We start from the raw sequence: 12,395 nt of genomic DNA on the forward strand, positions 1-12,395 counted from the left end.
CGGAAGCCTCCCAAACCCTCTGCACGGCCATTTTTGCAAAGGGGGTGGCGTTTTGGTAGGCCAAAAATGCTGTATTCAGTGTATAAGACCCACCCAGATTTTCACCCTCTTCGGGGGGGGGGGGAATGATGTGTCTTATATTCCAAAAAATACGGTAAATGGGGCAAAAATCACTTAACAAATGTCTCACTTAGCAACAGAAAATTTAGGCTCAATTGTGATTTTTAAGTCAAGGACGACCTGTACTTAGCTTGGATATCTACAGCGAAGGCGGCTGGTGAAATGTGCATAACATCATCACACAAATACAATGTGAATTTTTATTAGTGGCCTTTAAGAATAAAAAGAATATCGACGCCTTTAAAGGTTGGGGTTAGAGAAGACACCAGAGAATACCTCGGCTAGACAAGAAAACAAAACAAATGCACCACAAAGCAATTAATCCAGATTTCTCTGCATTTTGCAGACTGCCTGCTGAGCCCTGAATTCAGCCATTTGCATAGTCCTAGATTATGCATTTTAAAATCTCTGCAGAAATTCCCGTCACTCAGTGTAAAAATGCAAGCAAGAACACTCACACTCGCCAAGGAAAATTGTTCATGTCAAAACTTTTATTAGTGTTGAGGTAGCCTTCCTTCTTGGGAAGAAGTTGGGTGAGATATTTGCAGAGTTCCCCTGCTGAAGTTTCGATTTTATTGGTAACATTGGTAACAACAACAAGCAGAAGAGCAGCAAGCAAATACATAGTTCTCAGTATCGTCATTGTCATCCAGCAGCCAAAGTCAATGGCAGCAGTTATGATGGGAGGGGGGGAGTGTTTGAAGGGACTCGAAGGACTGGTGCTTTGTCAATTCACGGGGCGGGGGAGGGAACATGAAAAGAAGGTCATGTGGGGGAGCTGGGTTCCGTATAAATTCTTTCCCTGGGCCATAGTATAAAATGAGGCTATTAATGGTACATATGGCTTGCTTACGGTGAAATGGAGGTTGGCAGGAAGCCGCAGCAGCAAATGCACAGTAAGCAGTAGCGAGATTTGCTAATAGTGCCTCATGTTTGCCACTTACTGCTTCTCCCCTAGTGCTGTGAGAGAGAGAGAGAGCGCCTTTAACCATCCTGATTTAGTTGGGTTGCTGAAGCATCTCGTCAACATTACATGGATTCATATGGCTGTGCTTAGTGCCCGAGGTACCCAGATAGGTTCAGTCACAGATGGGTCTTCGAAGAGACTAGAGATGCCCGTTCTAAATGAGGGAGACAAACACACACAACACATATATATATACATGTGCTTATATACATATATAAACGATAATGCTTGGTTTCTTCAAAGTCAACTTTTTTATACACAAGTCAAGGATGTGCTTGGAAACAATAACACTGGCATGGTAACAGCAATAGCACTTAAGACTTAAATACAGCTTCACAGTGCTTTATAGCCCTCTTTAAGTGGTTTACAGACTTAGCATCTTGCCCCCAACAATCTAAGTCCTCATTTTACCGACCATGGAAGAATGGAAGGCTGAGTCAACCTTTAGCTGGTCGGGATCAAACTGCTGGCAGTCGTCAGAATAAGCCCATAATACCGCATTCTAACCACTGTGCCACCCCTGCTCTAATGGGGTTCAAATCATTCTTTGTGTCCCTAAAGAATAGGACTATCCCACAGTCCTCCTTCCTTCCTTCTAGTTATCGAATGCCTGGACTTTATAGAGGTTACACAAGGTTTTTTTTTCCCTCCTTAAAAATGCAATGATTCAGAGAAGCTACAGTAGCTAAAATGCTCTTTTAGAAGAATATTATAATGAAACCGTTCAGCACTGATCTGCTCCTTTTCACTTTCACCTCACAAAATAATGCAACATAGCCAACTATGAAATATTAGATCTGATTATGCTGTTCGAAGTCAGATAAAGGGGCATTTGCAGAAGGTTGCTGCTTTCCTTATTCTGATAAAAACAATGTTGCAGCATTCCACTGCAAGCTGTTTTTTTTATTTTGTGACGTGTGTGTGTGAGAGAGAGAGACATTTGCTACACACATAGAAAAAGACTTTTATTACAATACTGTTATTTTGTTAGGAAAACCTCCCCCCCCCCCCCCGTGAATACTACTGATCAGACATCTTCCAGTTCAGGGGTGGGCTCCTGTACTGGTTGGTACCGGTTTGCTTCGCGCACCCACCAGCCGTGTGTTGCTCGCGCATGTTAAATTGACTGAAAATTGTCCTGTGCATGTGCAGAACCGTGACAGCAGAAGAGACTAGGGAACTGGTATGGGGGCGTGGCCAGCCTGAGTCGTTACTGGTTCTGCGACCCAGGTCAAATCGCCAGTACTGGTTCGATTGAACCGTGCCGAACTGGGAGCAACCCACCTTTGTTCCAATTCACATGCTGTTTGGGTATATAAAGGATCTTTCCTGGTTCTATTTTTCACCAAGTACCAACTATGTCTGACGGACAAGAAGGAGAAAGAATGAGGAATCAACTGAAAACAGGTTCATGTCTCCCTTACTCATTCAATACTAAGGCTCCAAATCATGATGTTTATGTTGAATGGAGTGAGAGGATGGGAGTAAGAAGTATTCTCCTTTGTCTGAAGGGGGGGGGGGGGGAATGTAGAGCCACTGAATCCTATCAAGAAAATTTAGACATAGTTTCATTCATGATCACCTGAAACATATCCAGTGTAGTATTTATATTAAGAATTTCACATTTTTCCAAATGACTTTCATTGATCAAGCAACCCCATACAAAGGTTTTTAATATTGGATCTATGCTGTGTGATCATCATTGCTTCTCATGCTGGAAAATACTGTATTTTTCAGAGTATAAGACACACCTTTTTTCCTCTAAAAAGAGGCTGAAAATCTAGGTGCACCTTATACACCAAATACAGCATTTTTTGCCTCCTGAAGCCCCGCCCCTTCACCAGAATGGCTGTGCATAGCCTTATGAAGGCTTTCAGACAGCTCCTGGGGGCTGGGGAGGGCAGAAATGAGCAAGAAATGGGCCATTTTTTGCCCCCCAGCAGCACTCTATAAGACTCCATAAGGCTATGCAAGCATTTTGTTTTTACAAAAAAATGCCTGTTTTCGCGAAAAAATGGGCCGTTTTTTTTTCTCTTTCCCACCACCTCCCCAGGAGCACTCTGCAAGACACCCCCCCCCCATGGCTATTCATGCCTTTTATTTGAAAAAAATGGGCTCATTTTCACGAAAAATGGGCCCGTTTGAGGGAGGTTTGCAGAGTGCAAAATCTTTTTTTTTCCTTTCGGAAAGCTGTTTAGTTAGAGTGGTTGTTGAGTTTTAGGCAGTACAGGTTGTCAGCGATTTCCTTCTCCAGCACATGGATAAATACACCTGGAAACATCTACCTACTTACCTACTCACTCTCTCTCCCTACCTACCTACTGTATTTATCTCTCTATTTATATATATATATATATCTTTCTCTATCTCTTTATCTACCTACCTACTACTCTCTCTCTCTCTACCTATCTGTATTTCTCTATCTATTTCTCTATCTATCTACTTATATACCTACCAACCTACTCTCTCCCTCTCCCTACCTATCTATTGTATTTCTTTCTATCTCTATTTCTCTCTCTATCCCTCTCCCTACCTATCTACACTCTCTCTTTACCTACCTACCTACTGTATTTCTCTTTCTCTCTTTCTCTTTCTCTCTATCCCTTTATCTAGCTACCAACCTACTTACTCTCTCTCTCTCCCTACCTAGCTACTGTATTTCTCTCTTTCTCTCTCTCTCTCTCTATCCCACTACCTACCTACCTACCTATCTACACTCTCTCACCCTACCTACCTACTGCATTTCTCTCTCTCTCTCTATTTCTCTCTCTCTCTCTATCCCTTTATCTACCTACCTACCTAACTACTCACTCTCTCTCTCTCTCCCTACCTACCTACTGTATTTCTCTCTTTTTCTTTCCCTCTCTATCCCTCTATCTACCTACCTACTTTTTTTAAAAAATTGCCTCTTCAAAACCTGGGTGCGTCTTATACTCGGGTGCGTCTTATACTCTGAAAAATAAAGTACTTTCAAATTCTATTGATTTCAGGATGAGAATTCAATGGATGCTTAATTGTTCCCACTGAAATTCATGGAACTTTACAATGTTTTATCCTGACCTGCAGCATCCTGCTTGACTGACTGCAGCTACAGCACAATATTAGGAATCTTACAGGTTTTCTGTTTTTTTTTTTTTAAAAAGTGCTTTCACCAATGGACTTTCCAGTTAGCCATTGACTTTGGAGGACAGAGCTACATCTGAACTAGATGAGCATTGGCCAGGTGGATCCCTGGGCAAGTTTGATTCTGCCCTACAATGCCATTGCCACAGAAAGACCTGCAGGGAGAGCTTTTTGGAAGAACCTCTTGGCAACAGTGATCTACCCGGATATAGATTATTGCTCTTGAGTAGCCTTTCTTTCACAACTATGATCAGAACCTAAAACTTCCAGTATCTGAGCCTTTGCATTGAGATTTAAACGCTGGCATAACCAGCCCCCTGTATTTTCTCTGTCTTATCTACAAAACTTACCCAGCTATCTGGAAGCTCTGACACTTGATACATCAACCTGAGAATGCTTTATTGCTTCATCCACAAGTCCTTGACTATTGAACAGAACTGTGTGTGCCTTAAAATATTGGACTGGGCGATGTGTAAATCTGCCTTTAGCTTAAACCAGAGGTGGTATGCAGCCGGTTCTCTCCAGTTCGGGCAAATCAGTACTGGCGGCTGTTGGAGACTCCAACCACCCACACCAACATTATGTGCGAGCTTTGCACATGCACAGGTGATGCGCATGCCCAGACGTGGCATGTCCACATGAAGCAAGCGCACACACACGCTCACATTTGTGAACTGGTAGGGAAGATAAGTGAATCCCACTGCTGGTTTAAACATTCTAGAGCAGGGGTGTCAAACTCAAGGCCCGGGGCCCAGATCCGGTCCGCGCGGGGGGGGTTTGATTTGACCTACAGGGCCACCCTAGAAACAGTCAATTTTCGCTGGCAGAGCCACCACAGGCACCCCCTGACATGAGTGATGTATAGCCGGCCACCCCCACCCCGCCTCCCAAGGTCAAACACAATGCTGATGCAGCCCTCAATGAAATCGAGTTTGACACCCCTGTTCTAGGGTGATTTAATGCTAACCTTGGGCTGTTGTTCTTTGCAGACTCAAGACCCGGGCTAAAAAACCCCAAAACTATTCATTTAGTATAGACAAAGTAATTTCTGCTTATGTTTATGTACGTAAGTTTATGTACTTAAGAGACTGAAAATAGGATTTAACCAAGTCAAATGAAATGGAAAGGACGTATAAAAATAATGTCAATAATAATTAGGAAGGACTCAATAGCTAGACAAAAATGCCATATTAAATCCGAACATCTGGCTAACTCTGCGACAAACCATAATAATATTCCTTGAGCTAATACACCAATGAATTTTGTGAAAAACTATTTACATTGTAAGTTTTAAAGCAAACAGCAAATGCAAGAGGCTAATGCACCACAGTGGCATGCAGTTTGTTTGTTTACTGCTGTGGTTCTATACTGTCTTACGTTCCTTACACCTCCTGGTTGCCCTGGAAAAGCTTCCAATGATGTGTGACTTAGCGCTTCAATGAAAATATCCAATGCACAGCACAGGTCATTGTGGGAGACAAAGATTAAAGTCCTCTGACTTAGTTTCAGACATGAATCAGAGTGCCCTCCTTTTGAACTTCAAATTTAAAAAGCCATTCAGGCCATAACCATAGCCCACTGAACAAATTGGGACCTAATTTTAGAGTTGTCGTCAGCCATGAGAATTTCAAAGTAATTTTCCAATTCATCCTAATGGTCAATTTTGGCTCTTGTAAGTGCTGATTCAATCGAGTGCAAAACTTTGCTATCAGTCAAAGCCTCACAGACTGAGTAAAGTGCACATCCTGCGTGACTCTAAGTTCTCAAAGTCATAGGAAGGGCAATGTGTCTAAATTTCTACATCCCACCTTTTTATTAGGGAATCCTCTGGAAACTCTAAATGTCTAAAAAAATAAATCTCATCTTTTAAAAACCTTACAGCAATATTTATGGGATGCCAGTTACTTATAACTGTTGGGATGGGGTATGTGTATATCTACTTTTTGAAATTTGTGCATGCTATTTCCTATGGGTTTTTTAAATTACAATAAAAATATTAATTCATCTGGAAGAGGGAATGAATAATTAAGGATTTAATTTAAGATACATCATTATTCCCAGAAAATGGAAAATATATTAAGTATTTGCATGCCCAGAAGAACCAGTAACCAATATCTTCACCCTACTTTAAGGAAGGTTCCTTGGATAAAGCAATCCAACTCATCTTCATTCTCATCACCCCCACTAGAAAAAAAAACACTTCTCATGTTTATTTCAAAGGGAAAAGCACAATCTCATTTCCTGTCATTCATTTTGGAAGGACAGGTCACTTAACTAGCAAGCCTTCTGTGGGGTCCTTGGTGCTGGTGCTGGTAATCGCCATGATGATGTTACCTAGTTTGGTAATGAAATGTCTGCAAGAAAACCACCAAGCTCAGAGAGCATCAAGGACCACTCAGTTCAGCCCTGAGATACAAGTATTCTCAATGATGAAGAGCGGGAGGTGCTACCAGTGGGCTATCGTCAATCCTGATTGGTCCATAGACTGAGATAAATTGTTGCAGCCACGCCTCTACTCCTTCTGCCCAGTTCCTCTCAGTCTATGGTCCAAATAGGCTGGTGTTTTTTTTAGTTGTTGCTAATTACCTTGAGATTTCTCAAATTAGAGATTGATTAGGCTCATTCGACCTCTTATACCAAATTTTACTCTGAAACTTTAATTATATGATTCTGTGAGTGGGGTAGGTGTTAGGCATCATCTCTGCCTCGCGTGACACCGGATCGCAATTGGCTGGATCCGGCAGTTTCAAATTTACTCGCTCCACTGCAGGAGTTGAGGTAAGAGTGTGACCATTAAGTAAAATATTGCTGGCTCGAACAGCTGTAGCCCCGGGTAGTGGGAAAAGCCGTGGTTATTTTAAAAGTTTTTTCCTGACAGCCCTTCTCCTTCCCTTGCAGCAAGCCAGCAGCCACCATCAAAAGCGCAATTTGTGGAGTTTGGCAATCGCGCCAGCATTGTCCTTGTAGGGGGTTCCCTGCAAGCTGCCTGAGCATGGTTTTTCTACTTTTTGCTGTAGACTCAAGCAGTGGCGTAGCGTGGGTTGTCAGCACCCGGGGCAAGGCAAGTAATTTGCGCCCCCTAACCCGTGGCAACCCATGCTACGCCACTGGACTCGGGACATGAAGGGAGCTCTGAAGCAGCCGTCCTCCTTAGCAAAGCTCGCAGCGCCCTCTATAGGCCCGAAGCAGAATCATTTTCTTCCCTCGGTTCTGGGAAAATAGGAAAAGGAAAGCCGCCCGAGGTCTTCACTTGCTCTAATTTAAACGTATCACATTATTAACGTCCCTCGCCCTGCCCAGCAGTCTTCAAGAGACCCAGATCTGCAGAAGAAAACTTTGGCCCTCTTTCGTGCTCTCGACCCCGGGGAAGACCTGCTCGCGTCTCTTTTGTATTAAACGTGGGAAGCGTTCCTCGGCTTCATTCAATTCAAATTCAGCCTTGAAATACATGCAAGTCAACAGCAGAGAGCTGCGAGTGCGAGCGCCCCCCCCCAGATGTTGCGCCCGGTGCGCCCGGCCCCCCCTGCACCCCCCACGCTACGCCACTGGACTCAAGGGCTTTATTTAGCTGCCCGCCATTTCTAATGAAGCAGGTGGCTGTTAATTGAGTCAGCAGCCATTTTGGATTCCAAAAGACAAGCAGTGGCCATTTTGTATAACACGAGGCTGGAAACAACGTAGTCAGATTAAACTGAACTGAACTGAATTGAACATTTAAATAACTTTGAGCAGCAATTCAAGTAAGGGAAGGAGGAGCCACTGAGCTGTATTCTGCAGGGTTAGTAGTGGAGCAAATGGGGCAGAAATTGCAGGAATGGATTCCACTCGGGAAGACCCCAATGTAGCTCAAGGCTCCAGGGTGTCAGTTGCTGGAGCGAGGCCTAGGCCCACAGCCGTAAAGGCAACAGCGGCACAGAGACCATCCAGGGCCACGTTGGGAGACAAGCAATGTAGACAAAGAGCCCTGGAAAAATGTGTGGTCCAGGCAGAATGTTTGCTCCAAAGTCAACAGGAGCGGTTTAGCAGATCTCCTTCCAGAGCTTCTAGCCCTGTTTCTTCCTTAGCTCCATCTCCAACTAGAGAAAGCAGGGTTGTCCAGGTGGATGTTTCCCCTTCTCCCTCTGTCTCTCCTAGGGCCATTAGGGGTGTGATGGGGGATCCATTAGAGGGCTCTTCATGGGACTTTCTCATCCCTCATCCCACGTTGGCCCCTCAGGCTGAGGTTCCCAGCATAGAGGACATGATGATGATTTTGAGGAATTACAGAATTTGCCTCCTAATATTCAAAAATTAATTGCCTCTGCGATATCCCATGGCATTGCCTCAGGCACAAAATCTCAAAATAAAAAAGTCGCAAGTCCAAAGAAATCTCTAACGAGTCGGCCATCTATAGTAAATAAGGCTTTTGAGGCAGCCCATCCACCAGAGGAAGGCAATGCTCCAGGATTGCCCTCCTTAGCCAGTGAGGGGTCAGTGACTGGAGAGGAGCCCATGCACGGGCTGGTAATGTCAGACGATGAGGATTCAGGAAAGCAGGACACCCCAACCTTTGCTGGTCTCTTTCAGCCTTCTCTATTCAAACAGTTGTTAAGCAAGGCAAAATCTACAACTAAGCTGGGTGGAGGCTCTTTTACCCCGCTCCAGATTCTCGTAAGGATCTAACACAAACTATGTTTGCCAAGACATCCCTAGACAAGGAAGAAGTACCAGCTCCACCTCTATTCTTGGAGGTGGTCAAGAGTCAGTGGGCCCAACCGGCCACATTCCCAAATCCTGGGGTAAATGACAGGAAGCTCTATAATATGGAGCAGACCTTCTCCCAGGCTCTCCAGTTTCCTACGGTTGACACCCCTGTTGCGGCTCTATCTCCTCAGCAGCGGTAGTGGCAGGAGATGTAGTGGATAAGCTAAAGCCTGAGGATAATAAAGCGGAACTCATCCTCAGGAAGGGTTTTCAGGCTTCAGCTTGGACCATTAAAGCAGCAGCCGCAGCTTCCTTTTTCAATAGGACTACCTTGTTGTGGTGGCAGCAATTACAGAAGCGCACATCCCCGGAGGACACCCGCACAATTAAAGATCTCAGTAAGATCATTGCGGCAACCCAATATTCAGCGGATGCCACTCTTGATCCTGTTAAATTTGCTTCTCGAGCTTTGTCTGCCTCTGTAGCCTCAAGACGTCTCCTGTGGCTGAAAAACTGGCAGGTTGATAATAAGTCGAAGTTTCACATAACATCAGCACCATATGCTGGCGGAAACCTCTTTGGCGAATCCTTGGATCCCATTTTGGTTGAGAACAAGGAGAAAAAGAAAGTTCTCCCATCTACAACTAAACACCAACAGATCTGCCCTGTGCCGTATCGCAGTAGACATTTCTTCCGTCCCTCTGAGTCCAAATTCCAACCGAACAGGTATTGGGGCTCCAGGGGGGATAGATTCCAGTCCATGAATTTTTTCCAGGACAGGAATAGAGGCCAGAGTCAGTCTAAATGGCCCTTTCATGGGGGGCGGGTGTCATCCCTTCTGCAGAGGGAGGTGAGTCAAATCCCTCTTCCCATAGGCGGCTGCCTGTATCATTTTGTGTCACAGTGGGAACGCATAACGTCGGATGCTTGGGTTCTCTCTACTGTGCAACAGGGCATCAGACTGGAATTCCTCTCTTCCCCTCCCAATTGCTTCAGATCTTTCCCTTCGTCCCGGGACCCGGTAAAGCGTGACCTTGTTCGGCTTGCAATTCAACACTTATTGGAAATTCGGGCAAGAGAGACGGTCCCCTTGGAGGAGCAACGTTTGAGGTTTTATTCCAACCTTTTTATAGTTCCAAAGTGTTCGGGGGGCTGGGGGTGGAGAGCAATCCTAGATCTGAAAAGTCTGAACAAATTTATTGTATACCGCCAATTTACAATGGCGTCATTGACTTCCATCTTGCAAGGTGTTAGACAGGGTGACTTTATGGCCTCCACAGATCTCACCGAAGCCTATCTACATATTCCTATCTTGCCTTCCCATCGCAGGTATCTTAGGTTCGCTAAAGAGGGAGCTCATTATCAGTATAGAGTGTTACTTTTTGGTCTGGCTTCAGCCCCGAGGACATTCACCAAGGTCATGGCGGCAGTGGCAGCCTACCTTAGGTCCATACCTGTAAGACTACTACTTTATCTGGATGATGTCTTAGTACAGGCTCATTCTTATGAACAGGCTCTAAGGGATGTCCAACTCACCATTAACACCCTCCAACGGGTCGGGTTCTCAGTCAGTTTTGATAAAAGCCACCTAAGTCCCGTTACTAGGTTATTACATCTGGGAGCAGTTATCAATTCCGGGGAAGGGGTGGTTAGACAAGGATCTAGCATTCAGCACCTTACGACGCCAAATGGCGGCGCTGTCCACTATCCTGCCGGGCAAAGGTCAGGTCCCCTTATCTCATCTTCCTTTAGTTAGATTTTTGAAAGGGGCAGCCAATCTTGCCCCCCCCCCCCCCCGGTTATACACAGGTTTCCTACATGGGACTTGCCTTTGGTTCTACAGGCTATGGCGGACACTCCCTTTGAACCGATTCGCTCAGTCTCCCTTCAGCTTCTAACTCTGAAAGTGACATTTTTAATTGCTATAACATCGGCTAGATGCATTTTAGAGCTTGGGGCTCTATCTTTCCATAACGATTGATATATTTTCTACCAGGATAGGGTAACCTTGCAATTAGATCCTGCCTTCCTACCCAAAATTAATACTCCGTTTCATAGGGTACAGGAGATAGTGTTGCCCAATTTTTGCCCAGCTCCATCTTACACTAGGGAGCATCTCTGGCACAGGCTGGATGTCTGTAGGGCACTAAGAATTTATCTTAAGCAAACAGCTGCATTTTGTGAGTTGGAAGCTCTTCTGGTGTCATTTCAACCATCCATGCAGGGAGCAAGGGTGACATCAAACACAATAGGTAGGTGGTTAAGGAAAGCTATTTCCTTGGCGTACGAAGCTAAAGGCAAGGTCCCACCTCAAGGTATCACCACGTATTTTACTCGTAGTGCGGCCACCACAGCGGCATGGGCGACTAGAGCGCCATTTGAGGATATCTGTAGGACACCTGCTTGGGAGTCTCCTACTTCATTTATTCGACACTACAGACTGGACGCTTATGCGTCAGCTGAAGCATCATTCGGACATAGAGTGTTGCAGCAGGTGGTGGTCTCATCAGCCGCTACAGAGTCCTGAATGATTCCCTCCCTTTAGACGGTAGCTTGGGTACGTCCCACTGGTAGCATCTCCCGCTCTTCATCATTGAGAACGATCATTGGTACTTACCTGAACGTCGATTCTAATGATGAAAGCAGGAGGTGCTATCTTCCCACCCTAATTAAAGTAGTGGCTTGGGGAGAGGTGTTTTTTTTTCCCTTGTGATATTTATTTCAGATTTACTCCCTACGACCTCAAGGAACTGGGCAGAAGGAGTAGAGGCGTGGCTGCAACAATTTCTCTCAGTCTATGGACCGACCAGGATTGACAATAGCCCACTGATAGCACCTCCAGCTTTCATCATTAGAATCGACATTCAGGTAAGTACCAATGATCGTTCTCTTCTACTGTTACATTCACCCTCTGGGTCAATGTTATACATGACAGCATGTATAAAATACCAATTTTCAAACTGTTGATGCAAATATGTCCTTTCCCAGGCTCACTGCTCACAACTGCTTCCACCTGCAAAGGAATACAGAACCATTTGGCTTTGCTGAGAAAAATGCCAGTGTCCAGCCTTCAAGACAGCTGTGCAAACCTTGGCTGCTTTAATACTCCGAGGACAAAGCTGCAGCCGTACTACTATGCCTGCCAAAGCACTTTTCTAAGTGTTTTGCACAGATAAATACAGACTGACAGGGACCGATAATCAGTTATACTGTGATCCAGCCGCCTGGACAGAAATGTTACATACCATTAAGTTAGCTCTTAGCAGGTTTAAATAAATATAGGGCTACATGGTCTGTTTTCTAAGAAATGCAAATGCAAGAATTGAGGTCCACTTACAATATGCCACAATCATGGTTGGGCACTTGATTTAAAGATCAGTGTCTTTACTAGTTGAATCCAGGTAATTAAGAATCAACCTCGTTAGTCATGGGTCACAAGTTAACAAAAACATGATAGCAAGCTGCCATTTCTATGTATAAGACCAACTGCAGGTTATACGGC

General features: G+C 44.7%; 1 protein-coding gene across 1 annotated transcript in view; it reads right to left on the bottom strand.

Moving 5' to 3' along the window:
- Window positions 1-645: 645 nt before the first annotated feature.
- KCNS3 (potassium voltage-gated channel modifier subfamily S member 3) overlaps window positions 646-12,395 on the bottom strand; it is a 43,507-nt gene continuing 31,757 nt past the window's right edge. The window contains exon 4 of the mRNA XM_081945740.1: window positions 646-1,241. Within this exon, the coding sequence (XP_081801866.1) occupies window positions 1,204-1,241 (38 nt within the window). The 3' untranslated portion in view covers window positions 646-1,203. The remainder of the gene's footprint in view (window positions 1,242-12,395) is intronic.

The sequence above is a fragment of the Natrix helvetica genome (genome assembly GCF_964273705.1).
Source record: "Natrix helvetica genome assembly, chromosome: 2".
Lineage (NCBI taxonomy): Eukaryota > Metazoa > Chordata > Lepidosauria > Squamata > Natricidae > Natrix > Natrix helvetica.